This window comes from Equus caballus, chromosome 6 (assembly GCF_041296265.1).
Source record: "Equus caballus isolate H_3958 breed thoroughbred chromosome 6, TB-T2T, whole genome shotgun sequence".
Lineage (NCBI taxonomy): Eukaryota > Metazoa > Chordata > Mammalia > Perissodactyla > Equidae > Equus > Equus caballus.
In genome coordinates this window covers 84563585-84583190 of record NC_091689.1, presented here as the reverse complement: position 1 = coordinate 84583190, position 19606 = coordinate 84563585, and the positions used below count along the sequence as shown (strand labels likewise).

At 40.8% G+C, this 19606-nt stretch overlaps 1 protein-coding gene across 4 annotated transcripts in view; it reads right to left on the bottom strand.

The window, feature by feature from the left end:
* Positions 1–596: 596 nt before the first annotated feature.
* The window catches only part of MUCL1 (mucin like 1), a 56025-nt gene continuing 37015 nt past the window's right edge, over positions 597–19606 (bottom strand). For 2 of the 4 annotated variants that reach the window (XM_070270277.1, XM_070270276.1), the window contains 5 exons: positions 4970–5094; positions 4397–4574; positions 3922–3957; positions 2166–2261; positions 597–816 (listed from right to left, as the gene is read on the bottom strand). In XM_070270277.1, coding sequence (XP_070126378.1) covers positions 779–816; positions 2166–2261; positions 3922–3957; positions 4397–4454 — 228 coding nt within the window. In that variant the 5' untranslated portion in view covers positions 4455–4574; positions 4970–5094 and the 3' untranslated portion in view covers positions 597–778. Of the gene's footprint in view, positions 817–2165; positions 2262–3921; positions 3958–4396; positions 4575–4969; positions 5095–11387; positions 11598–18245; positions 18391–19606 lie in introns of those variants that run through there. The other 2 variants (XM_070270278.1, XM_005611271.4) reach the window with 2 other exon arrangements.

Sequence of the window (19606 nt, the reverse complement as noted above, 5' to 3'; positions counted from 1 at the left end):
GCCTGGATGGGCCAGGCCAGTTCCCAGATGTCAGGAGCTGCTTTTCCCTTTCTCGCCTCCTAAGTCATTGCAGATAAGACAATACTTACGGGTCAGTTAGCAGTAGAGTTTCGTAGACTCAAAACTAAACATTAGTGCCTGGTACGTGTTGATTAGAATTCATGTCAGAGAAATCTCTAGTCTCTAGTGATAGACCCAAGGATTGTTTCTTATTTTAAAAAATTGGATAAACGTGGGGCTGGCCCCGTGGCCGAGTGGTTAAGTTCGCGCGCTCTGCTGCAGGCGGCCCAGTGTTTCGTTAGTTCGAATCCTGGGCGCGGACATGGCACTGCTCATCAGACCACGCTGAGGCAGCGTCCCACATGCCACAACTAGAAGAACCCACAACGAAGAATACACAACTATGTACCGGGGGGTTTTGGGGAGAAAAAGGAAAAAATAAAATCTTAAAAAAAAAAAAAAAAAAAAAATTGGATAAACGTGCAAAAAAAACCATTAACAGTAACACAGAGGACTAGATAAAATTACAAGTATCTGTCACTTGGATTGACTACAAATTGGAAAACCAATCACCAACTCATAAAACATAAATACTATTTTTGATGTTGCTCATTATTAATCTTTATTTGAAAGCAGATAAACTGATTAGAGGTAAGAAAGAGAAGGTAGGCATGGTAAGTAGTTGCATTAAATCAGATGAAGGGACATTCTGGCCCAGCCCAGCGGGATCACACGCAGAGGGCCCAGTCTGACTCTATCTCATAAAAGTTTCTGAGTTTCATTTTCCCAGGATTTTCCTTATCTGATCGAATATACCTGCAAAAGAAAAAAAATACATAGTCATGAGGATTCCAAAAATGGAGGGAAAATGTAGCTTCATTCTTGGAAATCAGCAAGGAGACTAACAAAGGTCAAATGGCACTGAATACAGTGGAGTCAAAAGGAACATTAGATTTTCATCCCAGGAAGATAAACAACTACTCCTGTACAAGAGAAATTGTATGTGCAGCCCTGGATGGAAGCTTAGGTAGGCCGGAAGCTTACAGAGAACAGGAAGAAGGCAAATATGTATTAGTTTTCCCCATTGACACAAAGCTATCCAGACTTCTTCTGATAAGACATAAATACTCATTCTTTCACCCATAAGCCACCCAGTACAGATCCTTGAGCAAGGTGCCAAGCATTGGTCCAGACACTGAAACAATAAAAAGTAATATTTCAAAAAGTTTCCTCAGGATTTGGGTTAAGTACAAATCAAAGCTCGTTTCTTATTGCACATATGATAAGGGGAAACTTCTCACTGTAACTATTTCATTTCTTCTTCTTTAAAATGTTTATTTCATAGAGTTACTATGAGATTTAAATGCATTATATATGTGAGGTGTATACCATGAGGCCTGGCATATATTCAGAGTCAGCAAATTTGGTAATCAACGTTACATAAAAGTAGAAGGAGCAGGAAAACTGACATAGGAAGAGGAAGACGGTACCTAATCCTCTTTGCAGTTCCAAATTCCCAGAAATACCCTAAATAACACTCAAAACATTCTGCCTCAAGGAAGCCTCATTATAAAGCCATTTTCTATTTTTGGAAAATTCTTGAAAGGAAACAAAGAATTTTCTGATTAAAAAACAAGTATGGGGGCTGCACCAGTGGCACAGCGGTTAAGTTCACACAATCTGCTTGGTGGCTTGGGTTTCGTGGGTTCGGAGTCCAGGCATAGACCTACCCACAGTCCATCAAGCCAAGCTGTGGCAGCATCCCACACACAAAATAGAGGAAGATTGGCAACAGATGTTAGCTCAGGATCAATCTTCCTCACCAAAAAAAAAAAACAAAACAAACATAAACAGTAACCTGGCCACATGAGGCACCTACTTTAGTCTTTCCAATGTCATTGCTACTAAAAATGAATTTTCCCTATTAAGTGCTGATAGTTCAAGAGCCGTGCAGGTAAAATTGGTAAATGAGAAGCTGTACCCTCCTGGCTCCTCTGATGTGTATCTGTTGACTTGATTTGTGAAATCACAAGGAATTAGAGAATAATGAGAAGAAAACTGGGCTTTTCTCATGACTTCTCCTCACTGCCCCTCAAATATACTTTACTGTGAGAATAGGGAACCCAGGAGCCCCATAATGAAAGCACTTAGATGGGTGGTCTTACTCCCTGAAAGAAAGTTCTTCCTGGTAGTAGCAGCAGTGGTGCTGGCGGCAGAGGTCGTGGAAGCAGGGGCAGTGGTCACGGCAGCAGTGGAGGCAGCTGAAATTAGGAGGAAAAGTTCCAGGTGAGAAACGTGACTCTTCCTCATGGAACCAAATTTGTCCCACACGAGCTTGGATATACATTTCTCATTCTGATTTCATCTCAGCAAATGGCATCAATTCAGTCATCCCTTAAGCCTGGCTACCCACTTTCCTCTTACCCCACTCTTCCTAGCACTGTCCTTGGTGGAGCAGAAAGAATTTGGGGGTTCCCTCCAAGGACATTGAGGCTGATAGAAGAGACAGACAAATGCCTTGCCCAGGCATGAGCACAAAAGACCAAATCCACATGTCTTCCTGTTCACAGGGACTACTGCCCAGAGGCAACAAGGAAATCCCCCAGGGACTGACGTTCTGGTGTCTTCCCACAGAAGCACCTAGAACAGAATAGTTGCCATGGCAGAATGAACGAGTGTGAGCAGAGGGGTAAACGCTACAGGAGAAGAGAAGAAGGAGTAAGGAGATGTGCCTCAGATTAGGACAATAGTATCTCCCTTCTTTGACTGCAGTAAAAATCTCTCCCTTCAGGTTCTGGCCTGAAAAGGGGTCATATTTACCAGAGCTTTTGTATCAACTGGGACTCCATCGATTACCGCAGTAATTGTGAGGGCCACGTTAGACATAGTGAGAGACATTGGCACTATTCTGGCAGACACATGAGCAAATGCGCCATCAAGTACTCCATGTTCAGGGGGAACTTGTCGGAGTTTATGAGATTATCACTCTCTGTACCTTACACCACAGCTACTACAAATAGCAAGAGTCAGAGCCCATATTTCTGCGTAAAATCCGCCTCAACAACTGGATAGCTCCATTTCCATTCCCACACTCTAGCCATGCTGTCTCAGGCCACATTCAGGAAACCGGATATTTTTTATATTGGACCCCACAAGGCAGTAGGGCATGGCATACGGTGTGAGCTCTGACTAGCGTCAATGTCCTCACGAACAAAGGACACAAATCCCCGAGCTATGGAGGATGAAAAGAGAGCTCTTCGTAATGCCCACATGAGCACACACACACAGCATAGAATGTGCGGGACACGGTGGGAGAAGCCCAAGAATGACCAGGGGCTTTGGTTCACAACCTTGGGTTTCAGGCCAGGGAAGGAAAGCGGTTATCAGTCTGCAAAGAAGGCAGAGACACCATTACAAAGAGCAAATCTTAGCGCCCTTCTACTTGGCCCTGCATTCCACATCCCTCGTCCCTCCCTCCCATGTGGTCCTAATGCCCTCATCCCTACGTCACCTTGGAATTACATTCTCTTCCTTCATTCTGGACCCAACTGGCCTCTTATTTTCACACTGGCCATACATTAAGCCTTTCAATTAATGGTAACCAAAAAGACTTTACACACATCTCACTAGAATCCCAGGCCACAACAACAACCACATTCCCCCGTCCTTTCTACTAGAGAACAATGAATGATTAATCCACAATTTCTATAAATCTATGCCAGAGACTTCATGTTCTCTAATTAATGCATAAGAAATAAGCAGATTGTCTATGTTCACCATGAACTTTAGAATCAAGAGTATGGTTTTCCCAGGCTTCTCTTCAGGATTCCTTATACCCTGTGCCCCACGGCAGCTTTGACATGGGGCTGGGAGGGAAAATGGCCATTGCAGGAAGGAGATGAAGTGCAAGCGCAGGCTCACCAGAAGAGGTGTCAGAGGGAGCATCCGTTGCATTCTCTGAAAGAGAAAAAGAAAAAACAGGAGGTAAGTGCAACGCCAGTCTGCGGTGTGGAGGGAGGAGAGAACATGGACAATAATGCAGGCTTTTACACGCTGAGGAGGGAAAGATGCACAGATAATATAAATCCCATGAAAACATAACAGGATGTCATTTTTGCTCTCCTGAAAGAAACCTTCTTAAACATATTTACTGACACGAACAATGAAGTTGGGTTCCAAGGTTAGAAATGAGCAAACATCTGACGGAAATAGAAAAAGCCTAAGGGTACTCAATGCTTCTTGAATGGGCAGTCCAAATGGTGATGGAACAGAATAGTGGAGTAGAGGACAGGAGGCACCAGCACTCTAGGCTCCCCAAAACCCACGTCCACATAGAGCTCATATCTTGGTGAACTGTTCCTCCAAACCTTATTTTCAGGTCAGAATCTTTACTTACGGCCAGAGACCAGGAAGGTGGAAACGGCCACCAGGACCAGGAACGCCAGGAGCTTCATGATGGCAATTGAAGAGCAGGGAGGGCAGAGAGGAAATCTTCAGACCCCAGGAGAAGGTAAGACTGTGGCTCCAGCATTCCACATCCTGACATTTTATAGGCAGAGGGCACCAATAAGGAGCTGCCAGATCAAAATCCGGGTTAGTTAATGCCAGGAAATGTTCTTACTCAGAGAAAACACTGGAGAATCAACAGCACAGCCAGAGGCCGTTGGAAAGATCATCACATCAGTCCCTCAATTCTGAAACAGGCTTCAATTCAACAGTCTCCTTTAGTAAATATTTCCCAGGCAACTGCTTTTTTTCCAGGCTTCTTCTTACCTCGTAGGCTAGAGCGGCACCGTGAGGAACAGCTCTTCTGACAACCTGGAGAAGCCCCACACCCAGCCTCCCTGACTTACTCAGATCTGCCGGACTCCCTTCACAGACATTAGAAGTTGTAAGCTTACAGCTTGCTTAGCCCTCAGTCCCCTCTAAGGGGAATAATCAGGGGAGAGTAGCCTGACATGAGACCTACCCTCTGGAAGTCAGGCTGTGCATTCTTCAAGCTATGGTCTCCCTCTTGCACATGTCTGTGAGGTCGTCTGACATTCACACAGAGTGAGCCCAACACTGATATGATCCCTCTGGAGTGAAGCAATTCTGGTGTAAAAATTCCAAGTCAAAGAGAAAGAAGATAGAAAGATAAATGAACATTTGTCATGTAAGGTGTTCATTGAATCCATCCTGTTCATTCAACAGATATTTATTGAGCATCATTAAGTGCCTGGAATAATGCTAGACATTAGAGAAACAGCAATGAACAAAGCACACAAATCTTCCATGCCATACCTCCTACTGTGGGACTTCATCCTTTAAAAAGTAAACAGGAAGCAAGGAAGGAAGGAAGGAAAAAAACGAAAACAATATACTCTATGCAAGGTGATAAGCCCTAGTAAACAATAATACAAGAAAAAGGAAAGGAGAATATCATTGGAGATGCAAAGAGCAATTATAATTTCAGATAAGGTAGCCAAAAAAGCCATACTGAAAAGGTAATTTGAACGAACTCTTGAAGATGCTGAGAAATCAACCATGTCGTCTCTTGGGAAAGTGTAATCCAAGGAAAGGAAACATGACACAAATCCGTAATGGTGTTCCAGGTCACTCTGCAGTTGTTGAGTAGGGCCCAGACATCTCAAACTACTTTCCCTGTATTCTAACACACCCCAGCTGCTAAGGAAACACAGCAAGGAAGCACAGAATGCACATTCACAACACAACCAAATGTGGGGCCCATCCAGCACTCCAACCAGGGGTACCGAACATCTCCTAGAATATCTAGAATAATACCAAGTCACTACATTCTAAAGGTTTCTCTGAAGTTAAGTGGCTCTAACACTTTGAAAGTTGTTCTTGTTCATACAAAGGATGCCTTTTTGTAACATACTCTCGTTGGGAGGAGCTTGTCGTCTGGAACAGCACTGAACATCTATTCCCTCATTTTTAAATTGAAATATATTTGACATATAATACCGTATAAATTTAAGGTGTACAATGTGTTAAATTGATACATTTATATATTGTAATGTAATTGCCATTGTAGCAATAATTAACACCTTTATCATGAAACATAATTATAATTTATTTTTAGTGGTTGGAATAATTAAGTTCTCGTGTCTTAGCAAGTTTGATGATTATAATACTATATTGTTGTCTATGTTCACTCTACTGGGCATTAGATCTCCAGGGCTTACTGATCATCAGGGAAATGCAAATCAATCCCACAGGGAGATATCTCCTCACACCTGTTAGAATGGCTATCCTCAAGAAGACAAGAGATAATGAGTGTTGGCAAGGATGTGGAGGCAAGGAAATCGTTCTGCACTGTTGCTGGGAAGGTGAATTGGTACAACCACTATGGAAAACACTATGAAGTTTCCTCAAAAAGTTAAAAATAGAGCTAACATATGATTCAGCAATTCCACTTCTGGGTATATACCTAAAGGAAATGAAAACAGAACATCAAAGAGATATCTGCACTTCCATGTTTACTGCTGCATTATTCTCAATAGCCAAGATATGGACACAACCTACGTGCCCAACAACGGATGAATGATAAAGAAAATGACAATGGAATATTCTTCAGTTATGAGAAAGAAGGACACTCTGTCATTAGCGATGACGTGGATGAAACTTCAGCGCATTATGATAAGTGAAATAAGTCGGACAGAGAATACAAGTACTGTATGACATCACTTATATGTGGCATTTTCTAAAGCCAAATTCATAAAAACAGTGAGTCAATTGGTGGTAACCCAAGAGATGGAGGACCAGGGGACAGGATAAAAGTCGTTTAAGGATACAAACTTGCATCAAGTAGTAAATAAGCCCTAGAGGTCTGTGCCTGCCTTTATAGGAGAGCCTATCAACAACAACAGTCACTCTACTTACCAACACATGCCAATGGGTCCCCATCAGGCAAATGCAGAAAGGCAGAAGAAATTCCTGAGAGAGGGGACTTTACTCTCTGAAAGGCAAGCAGATGTCCTTGTCATAGGTAACCTCGTTTCTGCCATGAGACACAGAGTTGTCATACCATGGTGAAGAGTTACCATAAAACAATGCCAAAAAATAAAATAAAAATTTAAAACATATTCTGAAGTGAAAAAGAAAGAGAGGAAGATTAAAAGGAGGTGAAGAAGGAAGTAACACAGATATTGAAGATGCTCTCTGGTTATACCCAGTATGGAATGAACTCTACCAGCCACATACTCAAGGCCTTTCAACAAAACTGGACCAAATTTCAGGGTTGCCTAGAAGACAGATTACACATCAAGGGCCACTGTCTGCCTGCCACTGTGCTTGACAATGCAGAGGCACTGAGAGCCACCAGATGGGGTTAAGATAATGACTGGTTTGCAGAGGAAAGGAGATTAAATGTGTATCCATTAGGGTCCACTCAGGACTTAGAAACAACACAAGGGCTCAAACAGGAGAAGTTAAATATAAAGAATTACTGAATTCTGATACATGAGTAACTAGAAGGACGCTCTATAAGGAACAACAGAGCTGAGGAGACTATCCAAGACAAGACAATCATGGAAAGCAGCCTCCTCCCTAAAATTGTGGTCCAGACCTCAGTCAAGAAGTGAAGGTGCAGGTCAATCCACGGGATAGTAGAGAAGCTTGCTGGTTTTCCTGACAGAAGCTGACCTGCAGTGACCAGGGAAGCAGGGAAACCCCCCACCCAGTGTAACTGGGAGCAGACAGTCAGCAGCCAATGCCCTGGATGTGCAGAGGCGACGGGGGCAGCGGGGTGGCTCAGAGTCCAGCTGAGCCACATGGGGCCTGCAGACAGAGCTGCAGCTCAGTGGGAATCCTCCAGACTAATAGCAAGGCCCTGTAGAGAGAATTGGGATGGGCGCAGAAAGGAGGTTTTGGGTTGTCAATTCCCATGTCAAGAGGCTTGTGGAAAGATTAGTGCCAGTCCAGACCAAAGCCACAGGTTCCCCCAGGGCCTGCAAATGCTGAGCACTTGACTGGGGCAGAACTCAACCAAATATGCCCACACTGCTGACCCACTGTGCTGCCACCAGAAACCACAGGAAAGCAAGCACCTTCCTCCTGCGGTTTCTCTCCAACGGCCTCTACTGAGAAAGCTTAGCATCACGGTCACTGGAAAAGAGAAACGGTGAAGTGAATTCTCTCCATTACGGCAGAGTAAATACTGAGGGGTGAATTTGGAACTGAGAGGCAATAAATTGATTGCTGGCACAACAAGTAAGATAAAAATACAAACAATTCAGAGCCTCAAATGCTGGGGGTGGAGTGAGAACACAGAGTAAGAGAATTCCAAGCCCTCACCAAGGTTTCCACCAGAACAGCTCAACTTTCGTCTATCATCTACACCAGCTTTCAGAGTGAATTCAAAGAGTTTGGAGACTTTGAAATTCTGAATTATGGGAATTTTGATGACATTATAATGGTTTAAGTAATATTTTTTAGCATTATCAATTTAAGAGGGATCTAAAACTTCACTGATAACATAACATACGTAAATATTTAAAATACAGTCAGACATAGCACCAAATTTTTTCACTAAGATAAACAGCATATATATGGGTTGGTCATGTGATATCAAACTTAGACAGAGATCATTCCCACGTCTTTACATTCTTCCATTTTATGTCGCATCTGTCAAATTTTATGTAATATATTTCATGTAAAACCAACCTTTATCTATCCATCTATCATCCAATTTATTGTCAATTTATTTATGCCTCAAGATATTTATTCTTACTTAGAAAATAAGAAGTAAAAGTATATATCTCCTAAGAAAATCAAATTAAATCCATAACACATCTCCAAAACATTTTATTACTGTTCTTCCCCATCCTTTAATAATTTTTATAATTTTCATTATACAAATTAAAATAAGGAGCCAGCCCGGTGGTGTAGTGGTTAAGTTCGCATCCTCTGCTTCGGCGGTCCAGGTCTGTGGATTCGGGGCCTGGCACAGGCCTACACACTGTTCATCAAGCCATTCTATGGTGGCATCCCATATACAAAATAGACGAAAATTGGCACAGATGTCAGTTCCCGGACAATCTTGCCCAAACAAAAAGAGGACGATTGGCAGCAGATTTTAGCTCAGGCTCAATTTTCCTTACCAAAAACAAGTTAAAATAGAAGTATACATAAGAAAGGAAAAGTCACCAGACCTTCCAAGACAATGAGATAACTGCCATTATTAAGTGGTAATTGCATATCTCCTAAACACTTTTAGGCCTATATGAATACATGTATAGTCATTTATCTCCACTCCTCCATGCCTAGCATTCCATACTATGACTGTCACCACAACCAAAAAGCAAATGTTAAATAAATTTCTCCATATTCCTATTATCATATGCAAATGGTATATATACAAATGTATATGTATATGCGTTTGTGTCTTACAAAATGGTATGCAAAGTGGCATTATACTCTCGACCATTCTTTCTTCTCTGTACACTCAACACTACTTCTCAAAACTCGAAGTCAGCCACTGTAGAGCTGTATCATTCTCTCAGTGGCTTTGTCATATCATCATTTACTCCAGCATTACCTGTTAATGGGGATTCAGGTCACTTCTCACTTTTTGCTGCGACCTATCATGAAGCCATGAAGTACTCTTATGTGCAAATGTTTCTACATCTATTGCTATAGAACTCTGTATCATATAGGTATTTTTAATTTGATAGGTTTAATAAACTGACAGGGTCACAAGACTTTAAAAATTAATATTAACAGAAACAAATATAGGAGCACGTTTCCAACCATGTCTGCCAGCAGTAAATGTCATCTCAAGTTACTTTTGCCAATCTGATAGCTCACAAGCAATATTTGTTACATTAATTTGCATCTCTCAGGTTACAGTAAATTTGAGCACATTAAAATTACTTATTGACCACTTGAATTCCTCTTCCATGATTTGCCTGTTCAAATCTTTTAATCTGTGTGTCTTCTGTTCTTACCGTTTTAAAGACTTATAGAGCATAAAGAAATATGAATGTTTTATAAAAATTATAAGGTTTTCCAGTCTAACACATGCTTTAATTTTATTCATAATATATTTTTAGATGTTTTAAATTCAAGAAGTGCTATTGTTTTTATTATAATTTCTATATTAAGCAATATGAAAACATATAACCAGGTCATCCTAAATTTGCGACACTTTAATATTCCTCCTTGCAAAGAGCTTTGTAATCTCCGGATTTGCCCACTGATCACGAACCTGGCCCAGACCCAGTGTGCACTCTGATTAGGAGCGTCTTAGAAAGAGACAGGCCCTGAGAAGAAACCAGAAAACGAGCCTCAGCCTGAAGGGAGGTCTTAGAGAGGAGCATCTAGGACTCAGTCCAAACCCTGACCCTTCGTCCCTCCGCACACACCACACAGGAGCTGGAAGACCCTGCAGCGGTCCTGGGCGGGGACGGGCAAGGACACACGGCTGAGTTTCAACAAAACAAGAATAACTAGACAAGGTAACAAGGGGACCAGAGACAGACTTTATAACAAAGAATCGAGGTGAAGGGAAGCCTTAGGGTGATGGGAGACCTGGTAGGATTTGGCGTTAGGAACAAAGATCAGATCTGGTCCTGTTCTTCCATCAGGCGAGCTGAGGTACACACACAGGGCTGCACAGGGACTCGCCAGCTTTGGGAATCTGAACATGCGCACCAAGCACGAATACAGACACAGCATTTTCCTATTCTTTCTCAACGCATGTGACTCCTGTCACACATTATTGCCATTCAATGTCAACTTAAACATTACCCCTTTAGGGAAGTCTCCAGCGGCCTCCAAACTAAAGTAACGCTCAACTTCCCGTCACGTACTTGATGCTATTTTCATCTAATAGTTACCATTACCTGATATTTTCTTGTCTCTGTTTCTTTGCCCTTTGCTTCTCTGGTTTTCTGCCTCTCCTCTCTGTAAATAAGCTCTAAGAGAACCAAAACCCTACTTTGTTCAACACTATTCTGCATAACTTAGAAGACTGCAACTGCTTAATAAGCTCTTGACAAATGTGAGTTACTAGAAGAAAGAAGGAAGGAAGGACAAATTCAGGTAATAAGCAGAAGACCAAGAGGGAGGACTTTTCTTAAAGCATTAGGAAGGGAGTATACTATGAAAAGTAAGGACTAAGCAGGATGTGGATGACAGCCTCAGGCTGTGATTGTGAGTTACGAGATAAAATAGACCAAGGAGGGTCAGGCCGGTGGGAATCCCATGACAGGACTAACTAGGGAAAAAGTCCAGTGATGTTTGGGTGCAGAGACGCTTTATTGTCTCAATTCTCTTATAGTCACAGAAATCTAGATATGCACATTTTACACAAAAAACAGCATGCACTTACAGGCGAAGCCAGGACTACCACACATGCAAAGCCTAGTATTACTCAGCTGTACCTAATAAACCTCACAGGTACTTCCTGTGATGGAAACCCAGGGAATTCTTCCCAGAGCTTCTGTGTGTCCTCGTTCCTTATTGTACTGTCAGGAAAGATCTCTCCTAAACACAAATTCTCTCCACCGTTGGCATTTTGTAGTTAAGGAAAAGGACTTCCAGTTCTTCCCCTAATTCTTGTTCCTTTCCCAGTCAGGCTCATCCCTCTCTCTGCTTATGTCAATTTCCAACCATTGCCCCACCTTGTTCCCACTCATTTTGACTGGCTGCTCCATGCCGGAACACCCAGAACAAACCACAGAATGCTCTCCCGTGAGGCTAGGCAATCAGAAGAGTGAGATTTCCTAGAGTCATCACATTTTTTCTCCATCTTTCTGGGGATACTCTCCTGTTCCTTCTTCCTTTATTATTTTTGGCATTCTTTTTCTTTTTCTGTAGCTCTTCCTATTGCTTTCTACACTGTTCCCTGTCTCTCCAAATGTCTTTGTCATACTCAGTTCATCTATAGCTCCCATCATCCTTTACCATCATCCAAAACTCTGCTAATAAATTGCCTTCATTCTATTTGGATAAATTTTGCAGGCTGTGCAACATTCTCAGACTTCCAAAACTCCCTTCCTGGAAATCTGAAAACAATTATGCTCCAAGAGTGTCCTCTCTGACACCTCGGGAAAATCTCTCTGAAGACAGCGTCTGGTTCACCCTGGAATGCTGAGAGGAGCCTCTTTTCCCCTCCTCCTCACCTCCATTAGCCCCCACACTCCTCTCTCAGTCTTTGATTGTCACATTACGCTCCTGGACATCTGACAACATTTATTTTTATGACAGTTTTCTCCCTGACACCTTAGGGCAGTGTTATTCTGAATATAGCGCCAAGCCGACCTTGAAATACCTGCACTCCTCCTTCCTCCTGCTCACTTCCCTCCACCCTAACGTTGACCTTATCAGTCCTTGATCATCAAACTTTCTGGATGTTCATTATGCATACTGTCAAATATTTCTTTAAAAATCTGCTCAAGTTTCTTGGACATTCTGGTAATTTCTATCTGGCATTACTGTTGATTTTTTTAGCACTGTTGTCAAAATAAGTGTTAGAGACTATGATGAGAAGAACAGATTCTGGGGTAATCTTAATTCATACAGGAGTCTCAAGAACACTTCTTTTCAACAGAACGTCTGCACTGCATCCAGTTCTGAGACTAGAATGATTTCACCGTGAGTGTGGAGAACAGGCAGACTTTGGAAACTCACGTGAATGAGCCTCAGAAAAGCCCATCAACAACCCAGCATAGGACACAATATCCCTTATGGAGTACTCTGGTGACAGATGCATGACCTGAATCTAATTATGAGGAATTATTTTTTTTTAAACCCCAAATGAGGGTTTAAAATGAGGAAATGAGGAAAATTTTATTTTTTTCAAAAACGTCGTTAGGAATGTGTTCTTCAATTCATCAATGTCGTAAAAGATTTTTTTAAAGGAATAAAAATTGCTCCAAAACAAAAGAGACTAAGACACCAGGCAATTATATCAAATATGTGATCTTAGGCTGGATCATATACTGGAGGAATACAATGTTATAAGGAACTTCAGATCTAATAATAATATCCGATACATTTTTTAGAGGTGATAAAAGGATTGCATCAATGTTAAATTTACTAAAATTGAAAACTATACTCTGGTTATGTGAGAAAATTGTTGGTAGAAAAGATACACTAAAGTATTTCAAGGTAAAGAAATATATGTAATCAGCTGTTGGATCTGAATAAGGAGATAAACCATCTTCCCTGTGTTAGCCACATTGAGGCCACCATACCGAGGAGGTCCAAGCTGAAAGAAAACTTCATGTGCAGGCGTTCTGGTCAACAGCCCCAGCTAAGCTCAACCTGAAAGTCATCCCAGACTAAGCACAGAAATATGTTTGAAAGAGCCTCCAAATGACTTCAGCCTCCAGCCATTCAACAGCTGCAGTGTGGCCCCAGACACAGTCAAGAAGAGACAAGACGTTCCTGTGGTGCCTTACCCAAAGTCCTTCCCCACAGATTCTGCGAATGTACAAAGTTGTTGCATCACGTCCTAATATTTTGTAGTGGCTTGTTATGCAAAAATAAATGATCAAAATGGATTTGGCTACCACAAATGGGGGGCTGTAGTAACAAAAACCTAAAACTGCTGGCATTGGCTTTTGGAAAAGGTCCAGGAAAAAAGATATAAGCGATTTGAGGAGCTTATTAGCCAACACCTGACAAGACTGAAGCTTGTTGCTGGGGGAAAGGAAATTGAGGACAATGTTCTTGAAAGCTGGAGCAGAGGGAAACTTTATTACATGGTGACATAAAGTTTGGCAAAACTCTTGCCTGAAGTAACGTAGGATATAGAAATATACCTAGTGAACTGTTCAATCTGGCTAAGGACATTTCCAGGCCAAATGTCATAAATGTCATCAGTATTTTCTTTTAACTGCATATTACAAACAGAGACAGAGAAGATTTAAAAGGATTTAAAAGATTTCTAAGATCACAGAGATCTAGTATCTCATAGAACCTTTCAGCTAGATCCTCAGGCTCTCTGAGGATGTCATGGCTGTGTGTCACAGACCCTGCCTGTGAGAGCAGAAGGCCTCTAGGGATCATAAGAGCACTGTTCCTCAACACGGCTCAGGGGTCAGGGAAGGGTCTGTCCAGAAGAAACAATGAATTTGAATTGTCATATATCTAATAAATAAGTAGAATTCATAGTGCAACATTTCCCAATAAGAAAACTGCAGCCACAGCTGGCCCCACCAAGACCTTCTACCTAAAATCTAGGGAAGAAAATATCAATGTGATCCAAATTCTTCCCAAATGTTGAAAACAGCAATGAAAGATTTTTCATCTAATTTTGTGACACCACTATATCCTTGATGCCAAAGCCTGAAAAAGATTTTATAAGAAAGAACAATTACAAAGCCACCATTTTCTTTTTGTGTGTGTGTGTGATTTTCCTCCCCGAATCCCCCCAGTACACGGTTGTATATTTTAGTTGTGGGTCCTTCTAGTTGTGGCACGTGAGACGACGCCTCGGTGTGGCCTGACGAGCGGTGCCATGTCCGCTCCCAGGATCCCAACAGACCACACCCAGGGCCGCCGAAGCGGAGCGTGCAAACTTAACCACTCGGCCATGGGGCCAGCCCCAAAAACCACCACTTTCATGACCATAAAAGCAACTGTTATAAGTAATAAATTACCAAAGTAAATCCAGTAATAAATAAAAAATATTAGATAACATGACCAAATTTAGTTTATTCTGGGAATGCAAGATAGGATTAATATTTGAAAATCCATCAATGTCAGTGTATTCGTTTCCAATTTCTTCAGAACAAATTACCACAAACTTAATGCCTTAAAGCAACACAAATTTATTCTATGTATCTGTGTGTTTACGTGTTTGTTTGTTAGTTTTTAATCTTCCACATATGAGTAGAATCATACGACATTTATCTTCCTCCATCTGATTTATTTCCCTTAGCATAATACCCTCAAGGTCCATCCGTGTTGTTGCAATGGCAAGATTTCATCTTTTTTGTAGTTGAGTACTATTCCATAATATACATATACCACATTTTCCTTACCCATTCACACATCGATGAGAACAGATTGGTGGTTACTAGAGGGAATAGGGGGTGGGGAGAGGAAAAAATGGGTAAAAGGGCACATGTGCACGGTGACAGATGGAAACTAGACTTTTGGTGGTGAACACGATGTAGTACATACAGAAGTCAAAATATAATGATAAATGCCTGAAACTTATATAATGTTATAAACTAACGTTATCTCAATTAAAAAAACACATACAAATTTACTATCCTGCAGTTTGGGAGGTCAGAAGTTCAAAATGGGTGTCGTTAGGCTAATATCAACGTGTCAACGCAGACTTCTAGTGGAGAATCAACTTCCCTTTCTTTTCCACTTTCTAGGAGGCTGTTCATATTTCTTGGCTTATGGCCTCTTGCTATTCCCAATGCCAGCAATGGCTGGATGAGTCTCTCTCTTTCCACATCACTCTGACACTGACTTTTCTGCCTCCTTTTTCCACATTTGAAGGACCCTTGTTGATTACACTGGGCCTACCCAGACAATCCAGGATAATCTCCTCATTTTATGTTCATCTGATTAGCAACGTTAATTCCATCTGCAACCTTAATCTCACTTTTCCATGTAATCTAACATACACACAGGTGGAAAGGACTAGGAAATGGACATCTTTGGGGACGCTTTATTCTGTCCACTAAAGTTAGTCATCCAATTAACAGAATAAAGGAAGAAAATCAAATGATAATGTCAACTGATACATAAAAAGCACTTGATAAAATTCAATACTCATTATTTATAAAAAATTTTTAGAAAAATATAAATAGAATTGTCTTAGTCAACAGCAAAAGTCATACTAAAGGTTGAGATATTAAAAGCATTCTCTAGAGATGAAGATGGACACCATTTATATCATCATGTGCTAGAGATTCAACCAGGACAATCAGGCATGAAATGAATAAACAGAAGAGGAGTAGAAAGAAAGGCGACACTCTAATGAATTATTTATAAATGACATAATTGTGCTCATGGAACATCTAGTAGAATCTACAGGAAAACAGTGAGAATTAAAAATCAACCTTAGCCATTTCCAAGATACAAGGTGAATATACGAATATCCATTGTATTTATATAAACCCTCAAAACACAATTCGAATTTTTAATGATACCATTTATAACAGTGATATAACTAATATATCTTCTAAAAGGTGTTCAAAACATCTATGCAGGAGCTGTAGGACATAAACTATGAAGGATAATCATGTAAATGAATACGAAAACTGAATATTATAAACATGTCATTCTCTCCATATTAATTTATAGATGTAAAGCAATAATTTTGAGTAGCCATACCAAGTTTGGAAACACAGAACAAATCAACAGATGTTCCTCCATGGAGCCAATTAAAGGAGTGATATTTCTGTTATCGCTTTTTTTCCCTTCGCACTTTCTTTCTGCAAATACACACCATTTCTCCCTCCTATATCATTCTTTTCCTTTCTCTTTTTCTCAGTTTGAAAATCCTTCTATTTCTATTGTACATGTCTCTCTGAGGATTTTTTTTGTATTCAGTTTATACACATACAGTCACGTGCCACATAATGACATTTCGGTCAAGGACAGACTACACACACGACAGTGGTGCCACAGGATTAGTATCATATAGCCTAGGTGTGTAGGACGCTCTGCCACCTAGGTTTGCATAAGTACACTCTCTGATGTTCACACAAGAGTGAAATCACCTAACAATGCATTTCCCAGAACAGATCCCTTTGTTGAGCAGCTCAAGATGGTATCTCATAACACCTTATCCCATTTCAAACTTTGCTAACATTGCTTTATTTATACAATTTTTCCAGTTAGCACAGTATTTTTAGAATTCTAAATGTTTTTCTTGGGAGCCTAGAGACAATTACGCTCCGAAGCTCTCTCTGACTCCTTGTGGACATCCATCTGATACAGGGCCAGGCTCATCCTGGAATACTTAAGAAAGCCTGCTTCCTCCTAGAATCCCTTCTGTCCTCGTACTTTCCCTGTCTGTTTGATCATCTCATTTGCTGAAGGATCCAGACTGTTTACTGTGAGGCCTCCCAGATTTCTCCCATAACGTGTCTCAGGTGCCATCAGATGTTCTGGTATTTTTCTCTGTCATCACTGTTCATCCTCAGCAAAAGTCTATAGAAAGGATTGCAGACTTCACCAAGAAGAACAACTTTTGAGGCAAGAGTAATTCCTAACTCTCTGGGAAGCTTCAGAACAGGTCCCTGCAACAGAAAGTCTGCAGTGCATCAAGTTCCAAATAGAGAATAATTTCATAGTAAGTTTAGGGAACAAATGTCCTGATTGGAAAACCACATCAATTGGCCTCATAAGAATTAATCTTCTACCCTGGGTAGGACTGGGAATTCAGTCAAGGCTGAGAATAGACGAAAACAGGATATCCTTGATACCAAAAGCCACAGCCTGAAAGAGACATTACAATATATGACAAGATGATCATTATCATGACCATAAATGCAAAAGTCCTAAATAATGCATTGTCAATTTCAATCCAGTTATAAATTTTTTTAAAAATTAGCAACACAACGAAGCTAAACTGAATTTGTTTTAGGAATACAAGATACTGGAAAATCATCAATATCAATCATCTAATTAACAGAGTAAAGGATGAAAACTGTATGATTATCTCAACAGGTGCAGAAAAATTTGGTAAAATTCAACAAACATTAATTTAAAAAACACTTAGAAAAATTTAAAAAGAACTATCTCAACCGATAGCAAAATTCTGCAAAATTATGAAACATTTAAAGCATTCTACCAAAATGAGAAAACTTCTTAGCAAGAAATAGAAATGAAAGCAGTGAAAAGATAAACATGAGGCATGTTATTCCTCATAGATCACATCGGTGAATTTATAAAACAAGCCAAAAAACCAGCCATCAAATTATCAGAATCAAAAGTAAAGTATTATAGTTGCTAGATATAAGGACAATATACAAAAATCAGTTGTATTTATATATAATAACAACAAAAAGCTAGAGATTATATGACAGTTGATATTAAGGTGGTGGAGCAATTATACAGGTGGGCCTGATCTAATCACATGAGCCTTTAAAAGAGGAGAGCTTTCTCCAGGTGATGGCAGAACAGGAAGACAGATAGGAAGCAGAAGAAGTATTCTACAAGCCTATGCTGGTTTGAACATGAAAGGGACCCTGTAACAAAGAATGCAAGGAGCCTCTCAGGGAACTGAGTGACCCACAGCTAACAGCCAGCAAGGGAACACAGACCTCTTCGGTCACAGCCACAAGGAACAGGGTTCTTCCAACAACTCGAATGAGCTTGGAAGAGGATTCTTCACAAGAGCTTCCAGGTAAGACACCGGGAGCCTGGCTTTGTGAGACCCTGAACAGAGAATTCAGTTCAGTTCAGTTCAGGGAGTTCAGTGCCATCCCAGACCTCGACCTAAAAACTATGACATCATAAATAGGTATTACATAAGCCACTAAGTCTGTGGTGATTGCTTATACAGCAAAAGAAAATGAACACAGATTTTGGCAGTGGGAAGAAAGGTGTTGCTGTAGCAAATGTCTCAAACTGTTAAGAGTAGTTTTGGAATTGGGCAGTGGGTGGAGGCTGGGAGGATTTGGAGGAGAATGAGAGAAAAAGCCTGAATTGCCTAAAGAGATTGTTGGTAGAAATAGGTATGCAAAAGAGGCAGCTGGTAAGGGCTTAAAAGAAAGTGAGGAACATGTTTTTGGCAACTGGAGGAAGAAGGAACCTTGTTATGTAGTGGCAGAAAGCTTAGTGAAATTGTCTCCTTCAGTCACGCAGAAAGCAGAATTTGTAAATGAACTTGGATACTAAGCTGAGGAGATTTCCAAGAAAAGTGTTAAAGGCACAGCCTGGTTTCTTCTGACTGCTTATACTAAAATGCAAGAGGAGAGAGAACTTGAGTGGAAAACTACTAAAATAGAAGGAACTAGGAATTAATGATTGGGAAATCTCTTGCCTATCCAGACAGCAAAAGAACTAACATTAAGAGATTGCTCCCAAAGTGGGCATGGAGAAAAAGCTGATTGTGTGGCTATACAACTCTTTGCTGAAACCTCAGAAAGATCAAAAGTTCAGAGAATTCAGTCACATAAAACTCCTTAAAAAAGTAAAAGTGTTCTTCATGGGCCTCCCTCAACTTCTCATCAAGGGAAGAGCCTTGACCTGCACACAGCTCAGCAGAAGTCAAAGACAGAGAAGGGATTCTCTTGAAAAGATTTGTGGATGTGTCTTCTTACTGATGAAGTGGGTCCTCCTGATGTCCATGCAAGGCCTACAAGATGCATGAGAGATGTATATCAGCGGAAAGACTTCCAGCTTAGACTGAAAGGGAAAGAGAGTAAAAATGAAAGGCGGCCCAAAATTCTACTGACAAGGAAGCAGGCTGATCAAACCGATTAGCTGCAAGCACACGCTGCCTGTCATGAAAAGGGAAGGATGCCTCAGAGAGCAGAATCAGAGCCACAGCAAGGAGGATTATCCCCATGCCTAGAAACCTAGAGAGTTCAAAACCATTTCTGACCAGTGACTCCTTTTTATCTTCCAGTTTCTCGTTTTTTAAACAGAACGCTTAAGCCATTATCCTATGTCTGTCCCA